Below are 21,567 nucleotides of genomic sequence, written 5' to 3'. Positions count from 1 at the left end.
GACAGGGTATTAGTCGTCAAAACAAGAAAACACACAAATTGTAACAAAATGTCAAGAAGAGGCTTGAAAATCAAAGAATCCAAGAAACTCTTTCAGGTCAGTATTTAAATGTTTTTATTCTCGTGATGAAGTTTAAGCTTGTTTCATCACACAAACACTCACTTTGATTTAAAGGAAGTGAAAGCACAAAGTCACAAGTCAGACTATAAGGTTACAGTCTAAACATCGAGTTCCAACCAGCAGGAAGTTTCACAGTAAATGTAATAAATTAGTTGTAGCTTTAAAAATCTAGAGTATAAATCAGCTTTTTTTTCTGTTTATAAAGTGCAGCAGTTACTTAAAGTGTTCAGCTTCAGTTTCTCTGAGACATTAAAGATGGTAGACAAAGTCTACAAACATGTGAAGTAAGAAAAACAGTCAGAGCTCACAAACTGTACTAACAAAGTTTGCATTCATACAGTGACGTCAGTTTCCATCACAGCGTTCAGGTGATGTTTTATTTTCATTTTTCCACATTATCTGTGTCACAAACGTCCATATTCATGGAAATTTCCTTTAATGCTATGAAAAATCTTCCAGCCCTGCTGAGGTTTGAGAATGATTCATGTCAGTCCAGCACAGTGATGATCAGGGAGGATTTAAACCCTTTAATTTGTCCATCAGAGACACTTTGAGGTCTCACTAAAAGATTTAAGTGCACCTTAACCAGTGAGGTAAAGACTAAATAAATATTCATTAAACACGCTGACAGTGAGGCAGAGGAGTGTTTCTTCTCCAGGCTGAACTTCAGTTTTGTACTGAAGGAGGAAATCCATCAGTTTCACTGATGTTTCCAAGCAGATCCTCCAGAGTCTGACAGCAGCAACTCTGACTGAAGACGTCTGTAAGAAATATTTCCTGTTTACATCCATTCAAATCAGGCTCACATCCTTTTGTAGGAGTGACCTTATGATGATCTCAGTGCTGCTGGGCCCGAGTGTCTCCCTGTGGATGCTGGTTTGAATCCCCAATCTGACTGAACATCTACACTTCTAGACTTGCAGTGGTTGTTTTTGTGTCTCATCGTCCTTTTGATGCTTCTGCTGAAAGAAGTTGAATAATGAGTCAGTCTAACGGCACAAGAAGGAAAAACATGTTTGTGTTTGTTTGTTTGTTTCTTACTTTTAGTTTCTGAAAAATGCGAGAGAAATATGCAGCAAAACCAGCGAGAGTCAAAACTAATAATAAGGTGACCACAACGACGACCACAGGGACCCTGGATCGACCTGCTGATGTAGAAAAGACAAGAAGGTCACCACAAATACACAAAACCCCAAACAGGGATGATGCAGAGAAGAGTTGGACTGTGTTCTCACCATTTGTTGGAGTCGTGTCCTGAGGATCTGGAGTTGGGAAGTTTCTGGGATGTAGTGGTGCCATTGTTGAGGTTTTTGCAACATTTGGATCTAAAAGATGCAAAAAAAAAAAAACAGTAGAGTTATAATCTGCTAGTAAAATTGAGACAAAAAATTTCTAACGGTACAGAAAAAACACACAAAACAAGTATCAGAGTGTTTGAATTTTAGTTTGGAACTGCAAACATCAACAAAACAAATCTTCTCACCGACTACAAGTTCAACAACAGCAGCTTTCACTCTGCTCTGCAGCTTGGGGATGAAACATCTGTATCTGCCGTTGTCTTCCTCCGACACGTTCAGGATCTTCAGTGAAATGTTCCCGTGTTTCATGGCGTCCGCGAACAACTGCGTCCTCTTGAGGTACGACGCGATCTTCATGTCGGGAACATCGTTCTTGTCTCTGTATAGGTGAACGTACCCCACTCGGCTGAGCCGGTCCGACGGGTCGGGCTTCAGGTCGGGTTTGGACCACTCCACCGTCAGACCCTGGACATCGAACGTGGGCGCCAGGTGACACGGCAGGAGGACATCATCACCCGGAGCAGCAACGATTGGAAGATTTGAACCAACCACCACAATCTCACCTGGACAGAGACAGAAAATTAAACATTGTGAACTCTCACAGACCGAAGACTTGAAGATCATTAACAGCCCCGTGAGCCTCTGTGCAGTTATTGTCATAGTTTTCTGCACTTTCTAAATTTTCAAATGAAAAAACTGTACAGCTATTCTCAACATTAAAGTTATAAGTTAATAATAGGTAAAAAGTAGAGATAAAAGACCTTAAAGTGGAATAACTCAAGTCAAATCCATCAGTAGTTTCTTAGTCATCCAGCTAATGACAGTGTTTAAACTACCAGGAGCTCAGATTTTGCAGCATAGCTGAGAATATTTACACTCTGGACCAACTAACTATAAATACTTCACATTATAAATCATGACATAATCCCCTCCCATTAAGTACATAAGGTGCTATTGGAAGTTAAATGTATCTATAATACTGCATTTGCTTGGTATCGTGTCAGAGTTTGCAGCATTGCTGAGAATAGTTTAACTGCAAAGTCTTCCTTAAATATGAAAATGCACACATCGCAACCATCGCTTCCGATAACATTTGACTACGATCACACGTCATATGTGTGAAGATACGGTCGCTGAACTGAACAGAAAAAGGTCATTATCAGTGTCTGCCTATGGATCGTCACACACTCACTGACGGCTGCCATCAGCGCCGCATATAACAGACAAAGTTCTAACAGTGAATTCAGTTTGATCCAAATTTCAAAAAGTTACATTTTAGCTTTAAGCTGAAAGCAGAGTTTAAGTAAAACATCGGTTTACCTTGAACAGGTGCGATTAAGAAAGCCGAGCACAAGATTAAAGTCCAGAGTGGAAAAGTGTAAGAAGACGAGCTGAGCCGGGACATAACAACAAGTGCAGAGACTGACGGGGCGACTCGGACTTCCTCCGCTCCTAAACGCGACTGCTGAGTGGCTGTCAGGGAGACGCTCTTATTAAAACGGCATGCGTAATTTTTTACATGAAGGGCGTGTGAAACGGTCGTCATGACAACAAAACAAGTCCCACAGCTCCGGTTTGCTCTGTGACTAGTGAGTGACTGACGCTGTGTTGTAATCACCAGTGAAGTAGCAGTGTCTAGAAATTAACTGTGATGTCATTCTAAATGTTGATATTTTGAAAATTCTCATATTTTATTTGGAAGTAAAATGTAAGAGAAACAGAAAAACACGAGATTACATGATACCAAAGCAATGTAAGTAAGTAAGTAAAGTTTATTTATTAAGCGCTTTTCACAGAAAGGCAGTCACAAAGCACTGTACACAAATATTAAAACGTAATAGTGGTAAACTATTCCACAGACTTGGTGCAACAGACTGAAAGGCTCTGTCCCTTTTCGTCTTCAGTCGTGTAACAACCAGCAGACTCCGAGTCTGTGAGCGGAGATGACGAGCAGCAGGAGCAGTGTATTTTTTTATTTTTTTATTTTTTTTTACTAAACTGTAAAAGTGTTTAAAACATCTTCACATAGCACACATCTGAGGGATGGTGCTGTTACATTGTTCACGCAAAATCAAAGCAAGATGCCAACAGGTAATAAGACGGAAAACACACTGACGAATGTTAAAAAACTCGAATGACCTGAAAGAAGATCAGCAGCATGATACAATTCAGAGAGCAGATACACAACCAGGTAACCAGGTTAAAGCTCCCTCAGATTGTTGTAACAATCTTTTGGTGGTGAGCACCTAAAATCAAACAAGTTAAGAGTTGTATGTCGCTTCATATTCATTCAGCTATCTACCGTCAGCCCGAGCCATGACTCAGTTATTCACATTGACACATTTTTTAATCTCTCAGTCTACAAAAATACTTATATATTGTTTACCCAATACTGAATATAACGCTGTATTGTCAAATTTGTGTTGTCTTTTTACGTATGCATATTAGTGTGGATTTTGGCGTATCATAAGAGGGACATGGGGGAGGCATGGGTCAGGAAGGACACTTGGCATTATTTCGGCATGTTGTTGAAAGTTGTCAGAGCGTTTGTCCCACAGGTTGGACGTCAGTTAGAAGAGGAAACAAAGGGAGATCCAAGGAGTTTATGGTGGAAGCTGAGGAAAGAAGAATATTTCATAGAGTTCAGATAAGAGCTGAGAAAGGCTCTGGGTGGTAGGGAAGAGTTATCAGATGACAGGGAAAAATAGAGCCGTAGTGCTGAGCGAAACTCTGGACAGAGGAAAGAAGACACTGAAAGTTTGCTGTGGTATGAGGAAGTACGGGAAAATATTCAGAGAAAGAGGTTAGATAAGAAAAAGTGGGAAAGCCAGGCAGATGGAAAAAGCAGAGTGTAGCACTGATAGGCAAAGAGAGAGGGGGTAAAGGAAAAGGCTGATAGAGGGCTGTATAAGAAAATGATAGATTATATTACAGATATTTGGCATCCAGACTGGAACAGACAGGGATCGAACCACCAACCTTTCAAGTAGTAGGTTCAAAAATAAATGTAATAAATTAGCCATTCCTTTTAACCTTAAACCCAGTCACTACAGAATATCTTTTAAATACAAGTGTGGTTAAATGAAGGAACCACTGTATCAGTGCACATACATTTGACAAAGTGCTGGAGTTAATTAACACAGTGCAGGAGGTCTTTCTGTACTCCAAGTACTCAACTCACAGTTCAGTTTCACTGAGACATTAAAGATGGTAGAACAAACAAAAGAAAACATGTGAAGTAAGAAAAACAATCAGATCTGATCAAATGAACTATCAAAGACTCCGTTTCCACATTACAGTCAATAAAACAAAAGACGTCTCTACATGAACTCCATAAATCCAGTTGTTGTCACTTGAAAGCTGCTGATGCTTTTGAAATCTTCAGGATATTCACACGCTGTGATCTGCAGTGGACGCTGGGATCATCTTGGACAACCTTCCAAACCAGCGGGTGATGCACATCAGCCAGCACTTGATCACAACTAAAGCTGGAAAATAAGTAATTAAATAAATAAATAAATATAATAAATCAAATGCTATTAGCTACTGGAGCTACATAATGAGACCACAAGTTAAAGATATCTTGAAACCAGCTGATCGTTCTGCATTTAACAATTTCCAGTAACTCTAAAAATAATTCCAAGAAAACTAAGTATAATGGTTTAACTGTAACCTGACATTTCAAACTGGTGAGGGAGGGGTTTTTCCACAGACCAGAGCTCTTTATGATCACCAGGAAGCACATTTGGAATTTATTTTTAACCTTGAATAAACCCTTCAGTGTTTTCCACAGTGAGATAGTTTAACCAACGTGAGTCGATGTGGGAAACAATCACACTTTGGAAACAAAATTACCTCATAGGTCACATTTAAATCCAAGAACCATTGCTTCATTGCATCCCAACCCACTTACATTCAAAACTTCTCTGTTATTCATTTGATCTTAATATAAAATTAGTTTAGTGTTAAGTTTTCCTAAGAGTACAAGGCTTTATTTTAGATTTGTTTTTAGGCTCTATAAGTGTACTTCACACAGCTGTTCAGGTGAGGCGTCAAGATTCAAACCCCAGTCAGACTCACATCCTTTTGTAGGCTGACCTTATGATGATCTCAGTGCTGCTGGACCCGAGTGTCTCTCTGTGGCTGCTGGTTTGAATTCCCAACCTGACTGAAGATCCAGGGAAGATAAAGCTCTAACGCTCTCAGCTCCATTAACGCCAGCGTTCCTAACAATGCCAGGTTACTGTTATCTTTGCGTCTCATCATCCTCTGGTTGCTTCTGTTGAAAGAAGGTGAAAAATTAGCCAATCTGATGACAAAGAATCAACAACAAGTTTGTGTCTGTTTCTTTCTTTCTTACATTTACACGGTCAGAGAAGCAGCGACAGCCACAACTGATATAAAGGCAAAGATAACGACGACCACAGAGACCCTGGACCGACCTGCTGATGTATGAAAACGTTTTACTAAAAATATCTCTCAAATGGAAATGATGCAGACGAAAGTTGGACTGTTGGACTCTCACTATTTCTTGGAGTCGTGTCCTGAGGATTTGGAGTTTGGAGGATTTGGGGATGCAGTGGGCTGTCTGTCGTCAGGTTTTTAGTATTGTTTGGATCTAAAAAACAAAACAAAAAACACCTCAAAAACCAGCAGAGTCGAAATCTGTTTGTGAAACTTGCCTGAAAAGTTGGAAATGAGTTAAAAACAAAACAAATCTTCTCACCGACTACAAGTTCAACAACAGCAGCTTTCACTCTGCTCTGCAGCTTGGGGATGAAACATCTGTATCTGCCGTTGTCTTCCTCCGACACGTTCAGGATCTTCAGTGAAATGTTCCCGTGTTTCATGTCGTCCATGAACAGCTCCGTCCTCCTGAAGTACGAGGCCATCTTCATGTCGGGGACCTCCTGCCTGTCCCTGTACAGGTGAACGTACTCCACTCGGCTCAGCCGGTCCAACGGGTCGGGCTTCAGGTCGGGTTTGGACCACTCCACCGTCAGACCCTGGACATCGAACGTGGGCTCCAGGTGACATGGCAGGATGACATCATCACCCTGGAGCAGCGATGATTGGAAGATTTGAACCAATCACCAGAACCTCACCTGGAAATACGAAAAATCAAACCTCCCGAACTTCCACAGACCCCTGTGGAGTTACACACTGACGACCTGAACAGTTTGAGTTTTTGTGCTTGGGATACAAAAACTTTTTTTTCATTTAAAAAAAGCCTTATTTTCCCCAAAACTTAGTGAAGAGATTCAGTTCAATTCCGTTTTATATATTGTGCTAAAATTACAAAAATTGTCTGTTCAAAGTGCTCTATACTGTAAGATAAAGATCCTACAGTATTTCTGGAAAAACACTAACAATCCGATTCTTCTAATGGGCAATCAGTTGGCAGTGGAATGAAAAAACTCCTTTTAACGAGATGAAACCTCCTCCAGAACCAGCCTCAGGGAGATGCAGCCATCTGCTGTGAGTGGTTAGTATTTGTTTCACTTTTTAACCTGTTATATCGCAGGTCTGTGCAGTAAGAGCGGATACAGGGCTTTGACGGATCTCTCTGTGGTGCTAATCATTTGTTGAAATGGAAAATAGCAGCTGCTGCCTGTGGATGAGACACATGCAGTGTCAGCAGATTTAATAAAGCAGTCAGCTTGTTGTCCTTCTAGCTCACTATTAATTTTTAATGTCAAGAGGAAATACAGAGAACAGCTGCTTCTGGGAGAAACTTCAACATACTGATATCATCAGAGCATAAATGATGACTTCAAGTCACTGAAACATCAGGAGGTGCTGAATAATTAACCTCACAACCAGGAAGAGATGAAGAACGGTCACAAACCTCTCTAACCAGCTACAGGCTGATCTTTTACAAATCAGATCAGACAGATTATTATCAGATTATCTGAACCTTTGAGCTCCACTTCAGTGTCCGGGGGTTTTCTTGGGGTTTTTTCAGATTTAATCTTGGAGTCCTTTATAATAAATAAATATACATTTTCTAAATCTAAACCTATTTTTTTGATCTTAAAAACAAAATAAAAGAGTTCTGAGTCAAATATATCGCCCAGAAAAGCTAAAAAGCTATTAAGACTTTGTAATTCTGCTCCTATGTGAATATTTTCCTAATAATAAACCAGCTTTCTTCGTTCGTATAATCCGACGTGTCCTTTTGTCCTGTTCTTTATGTTTAAGCATCTATCGGTTGCTAGACAACCATAACGTAAACCCCAGCTTTAAATAAACGCCGTGTGAACTCGTTAGATCTCAACACAAAGACAGGACGCTCATATTTTCAGATACGATTTGATTTTTAATGTTCGATTATTTAACGTTTCTTCACATTAAGTCTACATAAACGCGCAAACGTGAGAGGAAAGTCGCTCATTGCAGTGCAGAACACAAATGTAACAGTTACGGCGCCGATCCAAACACACACGGATGCTGAGGTGGTTTAATAAATGGATCCGTTTACCTTGAGCGGGACTCCTGACAATGAAGCACAGCATAAAAGCCCAGAGAGTAACAATGAAAGAGGGTTTCTTTGAGTCTGAGCAGCAGGTACACATAATAGATGATAACAAATATAGAGCCGCTGTCTGAGTGAAATGACGATTCTTCTTCTTCTTCTTTTATTTCTTTTCGTTTGTCTTTTTCTGTAAAGCTAGAGTCGGCTTTTCTTCTGCCTCCTACTCGCTCAATGACTACTTGTCACAGTCAAGCAGTTTGACATTATGGTGGTGGGGGTGGGGAGATTCATGCGCATTGCGATTTGATTGGTTAAACTCTTTACTAAAATAACTAAAGCTTTACTACTTCACTTCACAGGTCTTTGTCTCCGCGTTTTCGAGTTTTATAGCATAATTCAATAGAGATTCACAGAAATTCATTTCTTGACTACATTTTTCAGGTACAGTTGCCGTACAAACTCCGGTTCCGCGTCATTTCGGTAATTTGGCTCTTTCTCTACTTGGTGTAGGGAAAGCAAATGTCTCCATCAGGCAGAAAGTACCGCCAGGTGCCCTGATGTAAATTACACCGGTGACTTGTAATACTGAGTTTTCATGGATTACATTCATGTTGCACAAACCGAAAACATGCTCCATCCTTACTGATGCAATCTTACTTATTGCAGAGTAAATGTAGAAATTGACCTCTTTGTCATGTTATCTGTTGCCACGGATCTGACAGTGTTTGCACCATCCTCTAATTCAGCGAGCTCTTTAGAAAGACTCATTCTTTCACAAGACACAAAGAAAAGGCAGACTGCCTGGTGGTTTTTTTTACGAAGGTCACAGAGTCAGCTGCAACATCTCCCTCTGCATATCTGTACATCTCTGAACTACTGGGAAACGCTGGCAGGTGTGACACGATTTTCAGTGCGTGTCACAGTGTGAAAAGGGGTCAGCGGTGAGCATACAGTAAAAGCAGCCTGACAGGGGCGGCATCACGGGCATCGGCAAAAAAAAAAACCAAGCAAAAAAAAATGCTCGTAGCCTTCTCATGCTGCCCGAGCCCGTTCTGCCGACATGAGTAAATTTGCTTGTACTCATGCTGCCCCGACATCAGCCAGCGCGTATTGGGAGTGGCATAGGCACCGATCGGTTTTCTATCGCCAATTTGCTGGGAGTAAGGGCGCCCTCCGTTAACGAGGTGCGCCTGCTCGCTGCTGAAGTCAAAGTAAAACTTTATTGTCATCTCCGCTACATACAGTCCAGTTATAGAGAGACGACACGACGAGGCTCCAGTTACAGCAGTGCAAGTAAACAAACAATAAATATAAGAAGAGTAAGAAAATAAATATACACTTTAGGACTCGGGGTAAAGGATCAATAACAATTTCAACTTTATAATTTAAAGTTTGATGATTTAAAGTCTCACACAACCCTCGAAGGGGGAGGGGGCCCTGCTGCTTCCAAATAGAGCACATTTCATTCATAATGATGTAAATCCAAGCCCATTATGTATTCATGATTTGAATCCTGGGTTGTGTGAAATCCCAGAAATACACTTTAGACAAAGTGAATCTGTGAACTAAGATGTAGGTCTGTTAGGTTATGTTGTGGCGATCCTCGAGTTGGGGGATTTGTGTTCATACTGGAGTGCAAAATTAAAACCAATGGAAGATGGACAAGAAAAGTTCAAAGTCATCAGGAGCCATCTGATAGCCCGTGGGCCTCCGCGGTGGTGATGGTGCCTAAGAAAAAAAGTCCTAGGATGCATTTCTGTGTGGACTACAGACCACTCAACAAAGTGACGAAGAAGGACTCTTACCCCCTTCCCAGGATTGATGAGTCTCTCGACTTAGTAGCCGGGTCCTCCTGGTTCTCCACCCTGGACCTGCGGAGTGGCTACTGGCAGGTGCCACTGTCCCCGGAATCCAGACCGAAGACAGCCTTCTGCACTAACAGGGGACTATGGCAGTTCAAAGTCCTGAGCTTTGGTCTTTGCAACGCTCCTGCGACCTTCGAGAGGCTTATGGACAGTGTGCTGGCTGGCGTCCCACGGCAACGGTGTCTGGTTTACCTGGATGATCTCCTAGTGCACGGGGGCTCCTTTGATGCTGCCCTGGATGCCCTGAGACAAGTGTTGGAGAGGGTGGCGGCTGCAGGTCTGAAGCTGCATCCCGACAAGTGCCACTTCATGAGGAGGTAGGTGGAGTTTCTGGGCCACAAGCTGGGTCGTGAGGGCATCAGCACTTTGGAGGAAAAAATTGACACCATTACCGGGTGGCCCACACCAGCGGACCAGAAACAGCTCAAAAGCTTCCTAGGACTGGCGTCTTATTACAGGAGGTTTGTGAAGGGCTTTTCCTCCATAGCCGCACCACTCTTCCACCTGCTGCAGAAGGACCGTGACTTCATCTGGACACAGGACTGTCAGCAGGCGTTCGACACCCTCCGCAGATCGCTGACAGAGTCCCCAGTCCTTGCCCCCCCTGACCCCGCCCTGCCTTTTGTCCTGGACACTGACGCAAGTAATGTGGGGCTGGGAGCGGTGTTGTCGCAGGTTGGGCCGGAAGGGGAGAAGGTGGTGGCGTACTTCAGCCGGGTCCTGAAAAGGAGTGAGCGGCGCTACTGTGTCACACGACGAGAGCTGTTGGCTGTGGTGGCGGGGGTGAGACACTTTAAGTACTACCTGTGCGGCAAAGCATTTGTTATCAGAACTGATCATGCTGCCCTTCAGTGGCTGATGTCTTTCAGGGAGCCAGAGGGACAGGTGGCTCGCTGGCTGGAGGAGCTCCAAGCCTTCAATTTCACTGTGGAGCACAGAGCAGGGACGCACCATTCTAACGCAGACGCCCTCTCTCGCCGCCCATGTGCTGCAGCTGGCTGCCGTTACTGTAAGAAGCGAGAGGAAATAGAGCGGGAACTCACGTCAATAGACGGAGCAGCACAGCTCGCCTGCAGGGCTCTTCTGGTGGTGGATGCAGCGGGGTGGAGGGCATGGCAGGAACAAGACACGGACCTGCTGCCGGTCCTGCAGTGGCTGGAGAAGGGGGAGCGACCACTTTGGGATGAGGTCACTGGGTTTTCCATCTGTACCAGGGGGCTGTGGGCCAAGTTTGCAGCTCTCAGGCTGAAGGAGGGGGTGTTGGAGCGTGCCTGGAAGGATCCTGCCACGGGGGAGGAGAGGTGGCAGGTTGTGGTGCCAAGGTCGCTGAGGTCAGCTGTGCTGGAAGCCTGCCATGGGAGCACTGGCTCCGGCCACTTTGGGGTCTCCAAGACTCTCCGCCTCCTCCGCCAGGGCTATTACTGGGGTCAACAGCGGAGGGATGTGGAGGACTTTTGCCGCAGCTGTGATGCATGTTCCTCACACAAAGGGCCACAGGACCAGTCCCGGGCTCAGCTTCAGCAGCAACCAGCAGGAGCCCCAATGGAGCGAGAAGCTGTGGACGTCATGGGCCCATTTCCTCGCACAGACAGAGGAAACCGCTATGTTCTTGTGGCCATGGACTATTTTACCAAGTGGCCGGAAGCATACGCCATCCCAGATCAGGAGGCTGAGACTGTCGCTGATGTATTAGTGGAGGGGATGTTCAGCCGCTTTGGAACAGCAGAGACCCTCCACAGTGACCAGGGGCGTAACTTTGAGTCCAAGGTATTTACTGCCATGTGTGAACGCCTTGGGATTAAGAAGACCCGCACCACCCCACTTCACCCCCAAAGCGATGGACTGGTGGAAAGGTTTAACAGGACGCTGGCCCAGCAGCTAGCCATCCTTACCTCAGAACACCAACGGGACTGGGACTACCATCTTCCCCTTATCCTCATGGCCTACAGGTCGGCAGTGCAAGACTCCACCCAATGTACGCCTGCCCTGCTCATGTTAGGGAGAGAGCTGAGAACTCCTGCAGAGTTGGCTTTTGGGAAGCCCCCGGACGTGCCAGAGGCACCACCAGGCCGGGACTACGCAAGGAAGCTGCAGGACCGGCTGGATTCTGCACATTCCTACGCCCGAGAGCAGCTGGCGAAGATTGATTCATAAATGGGACACTGGACTGTTTTATCTTTTATCTCTTGATTTTTTTGTCAATAAATTATCTTTTAGAATTTTATTGACTGTGATCTTTTTGCCCACGACTGAGACGGTTGGTCAGACCTAGAATCTTTCTTTGGGTGTGTTAAAAGCATCTTCCATACAAATTTCCAGCAACCATAGAGTCTGCTAGCTACTTTAACAATTGCAGGGAGGTTTTTAGTGCAGACCAGTTTCACAGAGTGATATCCAGCAATGGATTTTCCAAGTAATGACTCATGACTAACCAGCACAAAATCTGGAAATACTCGGATAATTGGCCTTCCTGGCAGAACAAAGAAACATCATTAAAAATGGTGACATGCCATTAGTGAGATGAAATTATTGGCACAGCTTTTAGCTTTACCAGCAACAATGTTTTGAGGATAAATTCACTGGAAGAGAAAAGCGGAAAATGCAAACATTTGTCTTCTCATTTCTCAGCACAAATGCTCTGAAGAATAACATCCGGCGCCTTCTTTTGTTTCTGATTGGATGTGATGGACAAAAGCAGTGTTTGTTATTTTCATTCTAATGTGGATTATCAGTGGCCGTCCATCTGTGCCAATAGCTCTGCTTTTCACAGATCACACAATTGTTCTTGGCTCATGAACCATAACATCACGAAGAATCACATGCTCCATCACCTTCTGATGGGGAGACAGAGGATGGAAAAGTAACATCAGAGATTTTGGGAAAACTCCCAAATCATTCAGGCGACCCGACCACCAGCAGCAGTTTCAGCAAGACTCAACAAGCCTAAGAATCTTTACACAGAGCTGCCAGGTGAGGTGAGCTGTTCTACTGAAAGTGCTTTCAGCAGAATACCAGCACCTTTGGTGAACTGCAGCCATGCTAGCAACTGTGACATCCTGATAGTTTTGATGTGCAAGCAGCTCTGAAGCAGTGCTGAGTTAGCAAATAATGGCACAGCTCCTGTGATGAAGTGATAAAAATGTGCAGCTGCACTCTTGAAAGAGACAACATCAGTCTGAACCTGACACAGTGCATCGATCACTGATTACAGCCCGCAGTCTACGATCAGGAGACAAAGAGGCATTTTCACATATTTGCATCGTCGTTTGAGGGTTTTTGTGTTGCATTTGAGTTTCAGGCTTTTCCGATTCTCTGTCGCAAATTTGTGTAACATTGAACTTTAGTTTCAGGTTTATTATTTTAATTCTTGTTCCTGATTAGTTTTAAATGGAGTTTGGGTGCAGAGGAGTGATAGTGGATAGAGAAGATTTATGGATGCTGTGAAGAAGGACACACAGTGTGACAGAGGACGATGGCAGGGATAACCAAAAAGAAGAAGAGCCAGCATCTTCACTTCCTGACTCTGAGTCAGCCTCCTTTTAGCCCATCTCCCCAGTTCATGACATAGGCCGTCATCTCTCCTTGCCCATTGCCGGCATGCCACAACCTCTCCACCATCTTAGCCTGGCTCTGAACGTGTGGAGGCCTGCTGTTCCCAAGACCTTTGGTGCCGACTCAGCATCTGTTGCTGTGCAGCCTTAGCACGAGATAAGCACAGGGCCTGCTTCTCTGCTCCGCCCCGACATCCCGCTGCTCTGAGAAGCATCAGCAGTCAGGGCCTCTGAACTTTTACATGTTTAAACTTTTGAATTCCGGTTTGTTTTTTGTTTTATCCTGTTTGAATTCACTGTTTCTTCTAGTGTTTTTAGTTCCCTCTGTGACTAAGTACTTTTACCATGAGGTCTTCTCCAGTGTTAGATGTTTATTTCCTGTTCCACTTAAGAGATTAGTCTTCTTTCATGTCTTACGTTAGTTTTTCCTCGTTCCTTATGATCTTCTGCTCCTGATTTTGATCTGTGTGTAATTATTCTAACTTGTGTCTCATTCACCTCCAGTCATTCCCTAATTAGTCCTTGGTGTTTATATATATTATATATGTCCCACTGTTCACTTTCTATGATCTGTTGCTGTGTATGTTTAATCCTTGCATGTCTGTGTGGGTTTCCATCTGAAATGGCTCTTGACACTAAATTTAATCAAAAACTAACAATTATCCAACAAAATACAAACAAAAATAAAAAAACATTTATGGTCCAGTTGATTTTTATCCATTAAAGAAAATTTCAAAAATCACTTCCCTTCAGTTTTCTTCACAGATCACATTTGGATGAGCTCTTGGTTATCACGTGACCAGATGCGTTTGGCACATATTTATTCAAACCATGTTCAAAGAGTAAAGGCAGGACAGAACAAACACACAACAAAGCAAAACAGGACCACGTTCACATATTTACACACACTTTGACATTTGAGGTGTCAGAAAAAGACACATCCTGCACAAACAAGTTTTTAACACATTTAGAACAGGAGATGATTACGGCAGGAAGCTGTGGTCACTGTGACGCTAACAAAAAGTAGAAAGCATGCGGCACCCCCCAGGTTTATCAGCCTGTCTGTCAGTGCGCCAGCAGCATGGAGATAGCAACACTGTGTGCTGTTATTGGTGAGTAAAGTGTGTTGGAGCGCTCTCATTTAGTGCAAAAGCACTAACTGTCTTCTTCTTTATGAGCAGAATCTATATGTATGTGTTATATATTTTTTATGATATGTATATTACATGTTATATTATAAATTATATTTTTCAATGGCTCATAAATGTTACTCTGCATATCATAGATTTTCAGTTATCTTGTTGTTACAACCAGAATTTATCAATTAAAGATGCACTCATTGTTGTCTTGAAGCTGCCATGTAATTACAAGGTTGCTATAAGTAACAGCAAATGATTGTTGTATTGTTTAGTAAAAGCTCAGTAACTTACTGCATGTAACTACTAAGTAATTGCCAGAATTACAAAGTGTATTTTAATTTGTGTGTTTAGGTTTTTCTTGACTGCTGATTTTAGTTTCGGAGCTGATTGCTTGTCTCAGTTTAGAGTTGATCACATTAAGTATTATTATTTCAAAGGTTGTGTGGGTAAGTATTTGTCAGGGTCAAAAATTTTAAAGTTCAGAAAAACAATTATAATACAAAACTCTGATTTTTGAATGCAGGCGAGTCACAGTCATGCACACAAATAATCTCAGTAAACCTGCATGTCAAAGCCTGTTTAGGCTGGTTGCCATGGCAAATTTGTCCAAAAAAGCTTAAGTTTAAAAACATTTCACGTGTATTTTTCTAAATTTTAAAATTATTTTTTAAGCACACAATATCATTCTGTTGGTTTCTTTGTTTTGGTCAAGTTTAATTTCCTTTAATTTCCTTTTTTCAAAATTTCTGTTATCTATTTTTTTCCCACATTTAATTTCATTTGTTGTTGTTGTTTCTTTTGGGACAAAATGTAAAAAACTCATAACTAATAAAAATCAAAAGTCAGAATTTTATTTTTAAAGGTCAAGGGCAGTCTGTCTTTGCTATTGTGTGTTCCCACTAACGGCATTTAGTGTGATGTGTTGCTCCTCTATCTGAGATCGTGGGTGGCACATGAAGCTTCGATTGCATCCAGTCTACGTTTGCTACTGTAGCTCGCTGCAGCCGCTAACCGCATCACATTGTAAACAGGTAGCCATTCTGCCTTAGGCCGGGGTTTCATTACAGCCACATGCTAAACAGACACATTTTAATCCAAATAACATCCGCAGTGAAACAGCATCTAAAGCAGGCGTCTATGCATCGCCCAGCTTTCACGGGCGCTCCTTTCTGCAAGCGCATTAACAACATAAACTTAAGTTTGCCATCATTTCTCTTTTTGTTTTGCAGCTTCACTCAGAATCATTCCTAACAGATCCCAGTTCTTCCAGTATGAGTCCGTCTCCATAAGCTGTGGGGGGCAGGAAAACTCTTCAGAGTGGAGAGTTAATCAGAATCAGAATCAGAATACTTTATTGATCCCTGGGGGAAATTATTTTTTGTTACAGTGCTCCATTTTAAGAGGAGCACGTCCTTTAACACAAACACAACATGTCCCTCATCCTCAAATGGAATAGGTGAATCTCACTGCGACATCAGTGATCTTTATCCAGCAGACACTGGAGTTTACTGGTGTGAGTCTGCAGCAGGACAGTGCTCCAATGCTGTCAACATCACTGTGGCAGGTGAGCTTTGATCAACAAATCATGAGTTGCAGCCAGTAGTGACTCAAAGTACCTGAAAAGCTTCTACACGTTTACAGATAACATGAACATATCATGAAGAAGCAGCTCTTTTTATGCCAAGTAAGCAGTGTTGGTCTGCAAAAAGTAAACAGGATGGTTTAATTCACCAAAAAACCCGCAACATTCACCATCTGAAGTTTGATCATATCACACTGTAATCATACAAATTTGATTTAACTCATGAACTATTCTACACAGGCTTCAACTGACTCCAGTTATTTGTTCGAATGAAAGTCCTGTTATCTGCCAGCAAACATCCTGCCAGCAAGCAGATAACCACTTCAGTCTCGGCTAAAAACAAAGCAAAATTTTAAAATGACACTAAACAAAAGAAAAGCTTTTAAATAGAATTGCATCAGAAACATAACTCGATGCTGCAAGGGGAGTCTGAACTAAAAGTTTTATGTTTCAGCTGGTTCTGTGATCCTGGAAGGTCCTGTCCATCCTGTGATGGAGGGAGACACTGTAATTCTGCACTGTAGATACAATGCAGGCTCATCCTCCAATTTCACTTCTACTTTCTATAAAAATGATGATCTCATTGAGAACAGCTCTACAGGAAACATGACCATCCACAGGGTTTCCAAATCAGATGAAGGCCTCTACAAGTGTAACATCACTGGAGTTGGACAATCACCAGACAGCTCGCTGGTGGTTATTTCTGCAGGTGAGCAGAAAACATAAAGAGTTATAACATCTTACTGTGAGCATGATGGATTCATACTAGAATCCAGATATGGTTGTTTTACATGACAAAGTTCTACTTTTGTGCTTCTATGCTATTATGCATTTTTGTGCAACCACCAAAATATGGTTATTTTTCCAATTTTACCCAGTAAGTATTGATCAAATCTGAACATAAGTACATCCAGACACCTTCCCCACACAACATTAGTTTAGTTTGGTTAAAAAGTGTAAAGGAAGGACTTTTCCTTCTTCAACTGTTCATTCAGTTCCAAAATATGCACAAGTTTTAAAGACCCAAATCCCCCTTTTTATGTTTGTCTTTATAAAAAATTGTTAGTCAGCAATCTTTAAGAAAACTGCTGACTGAGTTCAAATGATGGATTTGTATCAACCACCAACCACTTGAGTGTTTTTTCTAAAGAAACTATTTACTTTAAAGGACTGTTACAGCGTCATGAGAAGTGCACTTGTTTGATGTCCTACCTGAAGGGTAGATCCTGTGTGCTGTCAGCCAAGTTTAGCACAAAAAACCCTGCTGGACGTTTATACAAAGGCCTGTGGGTCTGCATTTAGGCCAATGTGTGGTATTTTTGTTTTGAAGCAGGGAGTCCTGACTCGTCGTCTGATTCTTCCCCCCGAGTGATTCTTCCTGTGGTGGGTGTCTGCCTCATGCTGATTTTGCTGATGCTGCTCTGCCTCTGGAGGAGCCACAAAGGTCAGCATGTTTTGATGTAAATAAAAAAAAGAAATGACATTTTACATCCTGTTGCTACAATGTCACTTTCACCGTGTGTAGAATTCCTTTCTCTTGGTCTCGGTTAAAAAAAACATCCCCCAAGAATAAAACTAAAATCTGCTGCACTCACACGAGAGTCCGGTCCTACCTCCTCCTACTCTGTTCATTTCATAAAGGCAACACTACAGATACATCCAGGTCATTTCAATCAAACCTTCTTAATCCTGTAACACTGACACTTTTAGAGCAGTCAGCCTTTGATTTCTCCAAACATTCCTGTGACTGTTTGGATTGTTTGACTGTAGAGAGACATTTAATGATTCGTCATCTGCATAAGTGTGGTGGCTAATACTAAACAATCTGCTCGAGATAGCATTTCTGTAGAAAACAGCAGGACAAAGATAGAGACCTGACAAATACTGTGAACAAAATCTGGAACAGAGGACGCAGGGGTGAGCAATTCATTTTCCAAATGGACACAAACTGGTGGTGATAAGAGTTGGGATCGCAGCACATGGTCACTCCTCCTTCAGCCTTGTTCTGTTGGCGTTTTTTTCCTGTTGAAAGGGAGTTTTTTTTTCTTGCCACAGTTGCAAGTGTTTACTGATAGTGGGACTCATTTAACTGTTGAATAGTGTAGACTCGTCTTTACCTTACGACATGAAGTGCCTTTATGTGCCTGTTGTTGTTTTTGATGCTGTAAAAATAAACCTTAATTTAACTGAAAATGAATCAATGCTGGAATAGTGATTTGCACTGTTGCCTCACAGCAAGAAGGTCCTGAGTTCGAGTCCACCAGCTGGCCAGGGCCTTTCTGAGTACGCCAGCTTCCTCACGCAGTCCAAAGACATGCAGTTAGGTTAAATGGCAATTCTCAATTGCCAGTTAATTGTGAACTGCCCATGTAAATACCAATCTGGTTGTGTTAGCTCTGCAACCCTAACAGGGATAAGTGGAAGGAAATGGATAGATTGTGGCCACCGTTCTCTAGATGAACTACTGTGACAGATCCTCTAATCTCAGCCCAGATTTCCCCATTGTGCAGGAGATCAGAATAACCAAATGTCTCAAAACTAGCTTTCAAATCATTATCAGGTCACCTTTGTCACCTGATAAAAAGTAGTTAATAAGAAACCACTAATGCTGTGCAATGCATGAAATCAATAAGATATCCATCAGGAAGTCAAGGCTGGGCAGGTTCTCTGTTTAACATCTACTGTTTACATCAGGGTGGACACACACATATGCAGTTTCACTTTACTCAAAAGCTTCTTTAATGAATTTGGTGATGTTACATTGAACGACTTGTTAATAGTGAGTTTCTCTGCATTATGCATTTGTGGTTGAAGTGATGATGCATTCACTGCTCACTTCTCTATTCATTGTAACTCTTAAAGCTTTGTTTCTTTCATCAATGATGTTTGACTGCATTTGTGTGCCTACAATACTGAACTGTTGAAAAGGTTAACTCATGCATCATAAAACTGCATTTTAAGCATAGTTATGGCCTTTATGAGGAAGTAGCAAACAAAAGTCTGACTCTAGCTACGCATTCATGACCTACAGGCACACCAAAGCTACTATTATTGTGGTTGTGCATCATTGTGTGCAAGAATTCTAAATTGAACGTAGCCACACAATATTTACACTGCCACTTAGTTTTAACCAGTTAATACAAAACCAACACTAATAAAGTAAACTGAACAAAAAGCGGAATAAACCTACAGAAATATAGAATACTAATAAAAATATCTAACTAATGTCAGGTGATATCTGTAAATAATACTTGTATCTCTTAAATGGTGTAAGTGAGAAGGTTTACATGAAAAAAGAAGAAATTATGTTCAGAAAACCCGAAAAAGGATCTATAAATAAAGTTACTGTTGTTGGCCAAACACTGTCATTAGTTCCATGTTGTTCTTTGTACAGTTGTAAATCACCTGAATGGTTTCAGAGGTGGAACATTTACTCTCTGCAGATTATTTTATTTTGAAAAAAAAATGATTCTCTGTGCTTTTCCTGTGGCCTACTCATCTTGATCCTGCAACGTCTGTTTCAGAGCTCAGCAGAGAAGATTCAGAATCACACTTTGGCACATTCAAGCAGCGCCTTTAAATATTATCTGAGCCTAAATATAACACAGCAGGTTTAGTGCTGGAGAGTCTAGTTCAAAAGTCATGAACAAACTGTGTCACGCAAAAACTATTTGCATTCTTCACTTGGAGACACTATTGTGCCGTAGGTTCTGAAACAATAGGAGTTCTTTATGAGACTAGTTCATTCCTTTTCATGAGCAATCAGAGGGAACGCCTTCCTTATTCAGCAAGGAAAGTAAACACTGAACAAACAGCGACAGCTCGTTCCTCTGGTCTTAGTAGATCTGTGCTCTCTTCCAGTCTAATCTTTCTGGAGTCAAAAAGGAATAAGACGACCACACTGGGACCACAAATGTGTCACTACAACTCAAATGTCCCAAAAAAGAAAGAATCGCAGGACAAACATGCAGCCTACCTGTGGCGTACATAACATAGCCCTATAATGATTTAAATATATTTGATCAAACGTGAAAAACATTCAGTTATAATTTATTCTATGACCATGTAAAACCATTACAGCAGTTAAACTCTGTCTTCACTGCTGTCTTATAACTATCATTCATAATGATCAGTATTAACTAAGCATTAACAGTTAAAACACAAAACAAAAATGGCTGCTCAGGTGGATCTTATGAGCTCAGCTTTCATTTCAGTCTTACTGCCCACTCGAAGTGTTTCTAACCACAAATCAGATTTTGTCTTCATGCAACACTTTAATCTGAGCACTTTAGTTTCCTCACAATTTAGAATAACTAATGAACTCAAGAAGCACGTTTCTCAACCAGCAACCTTTTCGCTGTGAGGCAACAGTAGCTACTAACCACTAAATCAACACATGGACCATCATGCTGACCATTTACTGATTTTACGGTTTAGTAAAGAACATTTTGGGGAAAGAAAAAACAGTAAGATGAGCTCTCTTATTGTATTAAAATGAATATCCATATGCATATTACTTCAGCTGAATACGCCTGTAGTGCATTTAAATATCCCTGAAACACAACAGATGTACAAAAAATTCAAACACAGAACTTTCATTCAGTGCCACAACAAAAAGAGTTTGACTGCAAAAGAAACAGAAAATAAATAAAAACAATAAATGAATAAAATACAACAATAGTAGTAAAACACATGTAATGACATCACTGATGACACAACAAAGTTTATACAGACGAGCAAAAGCAAAAAAAGGCAACTTCACACATCAAAGACGAACAAAACAATAAATCAGTCTGAAGTCAGTCTGACAGCACAACATGTCCGTGTTTGTCTGCGTCAGACTTGCTTTGAGTTCCTGATGAAGGCGTTGAGAAAAATATGCAGCAAGAGCAGCGACAACCGAGGTGGAAATTATCAGCAAGAGGTTGACCCTGGACAGACCTGCTGATGTAAAATTAAAATAAAAAAACCAAACAGAAAAACAAGATTACCACAAAAACTCATACAAACATAAACGATGCAGAGACAAGTTGGACTGGTTTCTCACCGATTTTTGTGCTGTTGCAGTTTGGAGGGTTCAGCTGCATCTCAGAGCTGCAAAGTTTTAGTGTAGATTAAATTTTAGAAGAGTCAATATGATGATCTCAGCTGGGCCTGACTGTCTCCCTGTGGTTGCAGGTTTGAACTCCCAACCTGACTGAAGATCCAGCAAAGATAAAAGAAAAAACCCTCAGTTTCATTAACACCAATGTTCCTTTCAGCAAGGCAGCTAGACTGGTAGTGATTGTTTTTGTGTGTCTTCATCCTCTGGATATTTCTGTTGAAAGAAGGAGCATAATGAGTCAGTCTGACGGCACAAGAAGCAACAACATGTTTGTTTCTTTCTTTCTTACAGTTCGATTCTGATGTTGGCAGGAAAAATGTAGAGCAAGACCAGCAACAGCTATAACGATTATAAAAGCGATGACAGTGACGACCACAGGAACCCTGGATCGACCTGCGGAAATAGAAAAAAAACAACAAGGTCACCACAAAAA

General features: G+C 41.7%; 1 protein-coding gene and 1 long non-coding RNA gene across 2 annotated transcripts; both read right to left on the bottom strand.

The window, feature by feature from the left end:
* Positions 1-90: 90 nt before the first annotated feature.
* Positions 91-2,623, bottom strand: LOC113013703 (myelin-oligodendrocyte glycoprotein-like). Its single transcript, XM_026154842.1, has 5 exons — positions 2,611-2,623; positions 1,604-1,981; positions 1,356-1,445; positions 1,162-1,268; positions 91-1,082 (listed from the first exon to the last, which is right to left on the bottom strand). The coding sequence occupies exons 1-5, from the start codon at positions 2,621-2,623 to the stop codon at positions 1,032-1,034; spliced, it is 639 nt and encodes a 212-aa protein (XP_026010627.1). The 3' UTR covers positions 91-1,031.
* A 17,668-nt stretch (positions 2,624-20,291) lies between these two features.
* LOC113018978 (uncharacterized) lies at positions 20,292-21,323 on the bottom strand. Its single transcript, XR_003271898.1, has 2 exons — positions 21,078-21,323; positions 20,292-20,974 (listed from the first exon to the last, which is right to left on the bottom strand). It is a non-coding gene; the product is annotated as an uncharacterized LOC113018978 (long non-coding RNA).
* Between the last annotated feature and the right edge of the window lie 244 nt (positions 21,324-21,567).

This window comes from Astatotilapia calliptera, chromosome 3 (assembly GCF_900246225.1).
Source record: "Astatotilapia calliptera chromosome 3, fAstCal1.2, whole genome shotgun sequence".
NCBI lineage: Eukaryota > Metazoa > Chordata > Actinopteri > Cichliformes > Cichlidae > Astatotilapia > Astatotilapia calliptera.
This window is presented reverse-complemented; position numbering and strand designations above follow the sequence as displayed.